Source organism: Hesperophylax consimilis, chromosome 11 (assembly GCF_061612785.1).
Source record: "Hesperophylax consimilis isolate HC1 chromosome 11, BYU_Hcon_1.0, whole genome shotgun sequence".
Classification (NCBI taxonomy): Eukaryota; Metazoa; Arthropoda; class Insecta; order Trichoptera; family Limnephilidae; genus Hesperophylax; species Hesperophylax consimilis.
Genome location: NC_142846.1, coordinates 32,481,246 through 32,487,245, shown reverse-complemented (window position 1 = coordinate 32,487,245; position 6,000 = coordinate 32,481,246). Strand labels below are relative to the sequence as shown.

Below are 6,000 nucleotides of genomic sequence, written 5' to 3'. Positions count from 1 at the left end.
TTGGGGTGTTATGCCGTGTTGCGCTAACTCCTTCTTTAGCCGACGTTTCGGACATCGTTGCAGTGTCCATCATCAGGGCAGATCCGGTAGATCCGAAGATGTGTAAGATCTACCGGATCTGCCCTGATGATGGACACTGCAACGTTGTCCGAAACGTCGGCTAAAGAAGGAGTTAGCGCAACACGGCATAACACCCCAAAAACAAACAACAAAAATGCTTTTGGCCGTGAAAATCTAAAAACTTACTTGTTTTGTACTTGTTGGATAATCGAAATGCGGATTACTGAGAGTACTGTATTGATAATATAATTCAGTTAAAAATCATATTAGTCCCTGACTTTTTCTCGAACATAATAACATTTACCTATGTATATTTTTGCAGTCAACATTGATGAAGAAATTAAACCTGAGTTGGGCAGGGTTTGTCCTCCATATTTAAAATCAACGCAGATTCAACCTTAGCCTGCAGCCATTTCAGTACTTCGGGATCTTCACATTCCACTATGCGTTCATCGCTTGAAAAATAGTTTACGCTGTCATCCTGAAAGAAAGAAAAAAGGTAAATGAATACACATGGAGGATAGTTAACTTCATCTACACGGCTGTTGCATATGTGATCCATCAGCGGTTATCTCCGTATCCACGAAGTTTCACTAAAACGCATGCATTGTATCAAATGATGGAATAGATTGAGTTGAAAAGGTTAATAAACATTTAAACACCTATTAATGGTGGATCAATAATCTAAATTAAGTATGAAAACCATTTGATTGATTTCGGAAATTGAACTTTTTAACAGTATTTGTCTTTATTTAGACAGTTAGAATTATAGAAAACAGTATTTGATTGCTCTAAATAAACCATAATGTAATTTTATTTTTTACTAGCTGTACCCCGCCATGCGTTTCTGTGGCTCATTCTGTCTGTGCATATAGAAAAACAATATTGCGTTTAGCTTTTACGTCCAACAGATGGCGCTGTTATAAAAAGAGCATGTTTTTACCTGTCACAGGTAACATCTATATAATAAAGGTATATAGAAACGAATTCATATTCGAATGCAACGTTGTGTCAAAATTTCAAAGCAATCGTTGAAAGACTTTCGGAGATTGAGGATTTTGAACAAACGAACATTTACATTTTTATTTATATAGATAGATTATTTAAGAAACAATAGGTACATAGATAAAATGAGTGGTAATAAAAAGTGGTACAACTTTACAGGTTTTAGAAATTACTAAAAGAATCGGTGCTAATGACTCTGAAATATCTGGTGAGTGATTTTATACATTTTACGAGAATGATATGATATATGTCATGCCATATATATAATGCCACAATCAAAAGAAGTTGGCTACTTCACTATGTTACTGCCAAGAAATTTTGAATCAGACCAATATGCTACCTGTTTTATGTTGAAGACGAGTTTATTTTCATTAATAGTCGGCACTCCAATAACATCGTCCATTCTCAGGGTCCACTCGGTCTGCCACGGTCCACCGGAGTTACCAGTTCTGATCAGGAAGATTTGCCTGCAGAAAACAAAAAATATTAGAAAACATATATATATAATTAAAAAAAAATTTCATTTACCTCTCGTGTGCCAATATATGAGGAATGTTAAAACAAAGACAGCAATCTCCACTTCTTTTCATTTTGAGATATGAAATAAATGTGCAATATGCAATAAATGTTTTTTTAGTACTTTTCCCACACTTTAATTATAAAATATAATTTTTGTTAATAAGTGTTTCAATAAGTTACACATTTATAATTTCATTGTGATTAATTGGTAAATTATTGAGTCATTTTCAATTAATAGATGGAGATTGCCGTTTTTTTGTGCAGAGATTGGACTATTGGATTAATGCCAGTTTTGTTGCAAACACACGCAGATTTTGCCGGTATTGTTCGAAACTGAAAACGCCATTTTTTTTAGGTTTACACTTAGTATGTGGTGGGTATGTTGAATATTATATTTATGGATCTCTGATTGGCCCAAACAAATACTGCCATTTTTGTTCTGTAACCTGTAGGACAGGGCTTCCCAAACTTTTTTCAACTGTGACGCCCTTGGGAAGTTGCCATATTTTTGCGACGCCCCCCCCCCCCACCTAATAACAATTTGTCAGAAAAACTCTAAATAGTATCTAAATTTTTTATTAGAAAATAAAGAACACAACATAAAAACAAAAATGGAAGCAAACAAAAAAGATAAGAAAGATGTGCTTGCTTTTCTGAGCATAGTTTCTCAAAACGAGGTTGAAGTTTCGAAATCGCCACTCTCGTCTCTGCCTCTAAATTTATTTTTGATCTGTACTTATTCTTAATTACTGCAACTGCAGAGAAACCTGTCTCACACAAGTATGATGTCGCAAACGGTAATAAAACCCTTAACCCTGCAGTGCTGATGGAACGATATTCTCGCTTTAAAGATTGCCTCACGACGCCCCTGGGATGATCCCGCGACGCCCCGGGGCGTCGCGACTCACAGTTAGGGAAGCCCTGCTGTAGGAGATTGTTGTGGAACTAAATAAGTTATTTCGAAACCTTTGCAGATGTGAATGGTATTTTTGATTCACTATCCATCGCCATATCTGACTCATTTTAGACCAATGAGTCGAGATTTCCGTCTTTGTTTTAACACGCTTTGTATCCTTAAGTATATTTTGAAATAATTTTCTATTAACTAGCTTTTCTGGGGAAACGACTTATAATAAATAGATTGTATACTATTTTCATAAATATATAAACACATTATCTGGTAAGACGGTAGAATTTACAGAAACATAATTTTTCAAAAAACAAGTAAGTTTTAACAAAAATAGAATCAGCTGGCGCACCGTGATAATTTTGTGCCGGCGCACGAAGAGTTAATCCTTCTTTAAACTTTGCAAACTTGCTCCAAGCGGTGTACCTAAAGGATCAATCACCAATACTTTTTACATTTTTAAAATAATATTATTACTATATTTGTTGATTTTTGCTGATGACTCAAATCGTTTGCTTATTTAATGATTATTGTCAATCAATAAAATAATAACAATAGGTACTTACTGTAATGTCAGTAGCAGAATGACCCTGGCATTGGGTGTTAGGGAGGCATGAGCGAGATAGAGGTCTGTATCCACATAGTGTCCCCTACCCAGGGATGCAAGTAACCTCAGGCCAAGGGCTTGGTACAAGGAGTATGGCTTGATACCCTAAAATAATAATAAGAAATATGATGTGAAATTTAAAACTGCTAAAAATACTTCTATAAATAAAGAGTGAAAAATATATTATATAAAGAGGACATTTTTCTAAGTTTCATTACGGTTAATATACAGTATACAAATTCCAGGCTATATTCTATTTAATATGTATATCAGAGTCATTGTTATAAACATGCAGAGATGTGCAAAATGGGTACCCAAAACCATTTGAAATGCAAAATGGAAATGGGTCAAAACTTTTCCATTTGAAAATGCAAAATGGGTTTTAGAAAAGCATTTCAAATGCAAAATGCAAAATACCTATTTTCAAAATGCATTGAAAATGCAAAATGGTTTCTCAGGTCAAACAATTAAAATAATTATAGAATTTTTAAACAATTTTGTCATTTAATAATGGACATCAATGTAGAACAAACATATTACATGATGGTAAATCCAAAAACACCACGACTACAGATTATGAAACTACAAAAAATTTGCGCGGGACTAATGTTGCCAACGTAAAAAAATAGAAACTGCTATCTAACATTTAATATTACAGAGTCATGGCCCCATTTCAGTACCTGTTTGAATCAGTATTTTTGTAATGGTATCACTCAATTGCCAGGGCTCCTACCAGGGAGCAACTTGATAAATGTAAATTATCTCTCATAGCGAGGTTGAGAACCGACTGATATTTGGGGCTTATGAAAAAAAGATGAGTGGAGATAGTAGGAAGAATGTTGCAAAAAAGCATTTAAAATGCAAAATGCAAAATGGTTTTTAGAAAAGCATTTAAAATGCAAAATGGAAAATACCCATTTTGCATTTCCATTTGAAATGGATTTATTTGAAATAAAGTACATCTCTGTAAACATGTAAAAATATTATTTACCTCAAGTGGATGGCAATACCGGGGTAGCCTGGCCCTCAGAACAAGGGGCCTGCCCCTGTCAGCAGCCCTCCTCAGGGCCCCTAGGGCTAGAGAAGCCCCGCCAGCCGCACGAGCCCCCGCAGCGCTCAAGTAGCCCCCGCAGCCGCGCACAACGCCCTCTACGCACTCATTGCGACCACCTGCAAATAGAAAAGTGTTAGAATGTTGAAGAGTCATATGTTTTAAGGTTAATTTGCCGTAAATTATTGACTATCATGGTTGGTCTTAAGTGTCATTTAGCCCATTCACAGCACATCAAATCAAGTTTAACATGCATGCTGCAAAAGTTAAAATCCTGAAAACAGTCCGATCACAAACAGCAACGAATGCGTTCACATTAGCTGTGGCTGTTGGGTTAAAAAGTGAATCTTTTGTGAAAAGCAACTAAATGATTCACATTGAAGATATCTTATTTTTTAAGAACTATCCATTATATAAAGTCGATTGTCACATGCGGTTGGCAGGTGGTTGGCAGGTGGACGGCGTGGATATGATTTGTATAAAAATCTACAGTTTTATTCCAGATTTGACGAAAATTTGCACACGTGACCTTCAAAACAAGATAAAGGTCACTGTGTAAGTCTGTTTATGAAAAACTCCGTGTGAAGCCCGAGCAACTAATATAACTCAATTTGTGTTTAAATAACTCTTCAGAGAATATATATTTTCGGATATAAGACTGATATAATATTATGATTCATACTCATAAATAACGTTCATACTCCAGAGACCTTGTTTTTTTTTTAATGAGATTCACAAATGAGATTTTCTGATTATTAATAATATAAAAATAGGTCTTTAAATATAATATTTAAACACTTCTTTACAATCTTCCTAATTTCTAAAATTTCATGATTATTACTAGCTGTACCCCACCACGCATTGCTGTGGCTCAGTCTGTCTGTGCAGTTAGAGAAACAATAGCGCGTGTTGCTTTTACGTCCAACAGATGGCGCTATTTAAAAAAAAAAAGTTTGTCCAACAGAAGGTGCTGTTTTACAAAAAAGCATGTTCAAGGTGACTTCTATATTATATAGGTATATAAAAACACACACATATTCGAATGCAATATTGTGTCAAGATTTCAAAGCAATCGGAGAAGAACTTTCGGAGATTGAAGATTTTGAACAAACGAACATTTACATTTTATTTTTATAGATTCTTAACATATTAATAATTCAAAGACATTGTATATTGTCCTCCACGCTAGGGGTTCACCTGTGTTGTGGAGGTTTTTTTCAATTGTAAATTACTCAATAATAACTAATAACGGTGGACTTAGTTAAATTAAATAAAAAAAAGGTGGACTTAAGACATATACACATGTAGTATGTAAGAAAAAGAAACAATTCATGAGAGTTGAAATGATTAAAATATAAAGACGATTTCTAGATAATTATGATATTAAAAAATTATCTTGTAAGTGGTAAGTTAACAAAAATATAACAATATAAATGAGGATTGCTGCCAATTTCATGTATGTTTTATGTATTCTTTAAGTCTAGATGTACTGAATTCAGTTGTAAGGCTTTACAGCAAGGGTGGCCAACCCGCAGCTCGCTGGGTATTTACTTGTGGCCCGCGGAGCATATGCACACATTTTTTTCTTTTAGTATACATAAAACCACCAAAAAAATATTCCAACAATTGTATCATATCTCGTATATGGAAGTATCTCAGTACTTTGATTCAACTATCAGTATTGTGTGTCTTGCGAGTACTGCCAGTTTTTTAAGTCTTGGATGTCTTTTGTGTCCCATATACGCAATGCTCGCCAGCCGCTGAGAAGAGTGTCCCTCTAACCGAAATACGGATTATCCACAAAGCAAATGCACCAGAGGACATAAAACAAATGTGAGGAATTTTTCGACA

The 6,000-nt window shown here is 34.8% G+C and overlaps 1 protein-coding gene across 7 annotated transcripts in view; it reads right to left on the bottom strand.

Moving 5' to 3' along the window:
• Positions 1–264: 264 nt before the first annotated feature.
• Positions 265–6,000, bottom strand: part of LOC149420036 (intermembrane lipid transfer protein VPS13A-like) — a 91,759-nt gene continuing 86,023 nt past the window's right edge. For all 7 annotated transcript variants that reach the window (XM_089637434.1, XM_089637438.1, XM_089637439.1 and 4 more), the window contains 4 exons: positions 4,090–4,268; positions 3,058–3,203; positions 1,406–1,532; positions 265–541 (listed from right to left, as the gene is read on the bottom strand). In XM_089637434.1, coding sequence (XP_089493560.1) covers positions 401–541; positions 1,406–1,532; positions 3,058–3,203; positions 4,090–4,268 — 593 coding nt within the window. In that variant the 3' untranslated portion in view covers positions 265–400. The remainder of the gene's footprint in view (positions 542–1,405; positions 1,533–3,057; positions 3,204–4,089; positions 4,269–6,000) is intronic.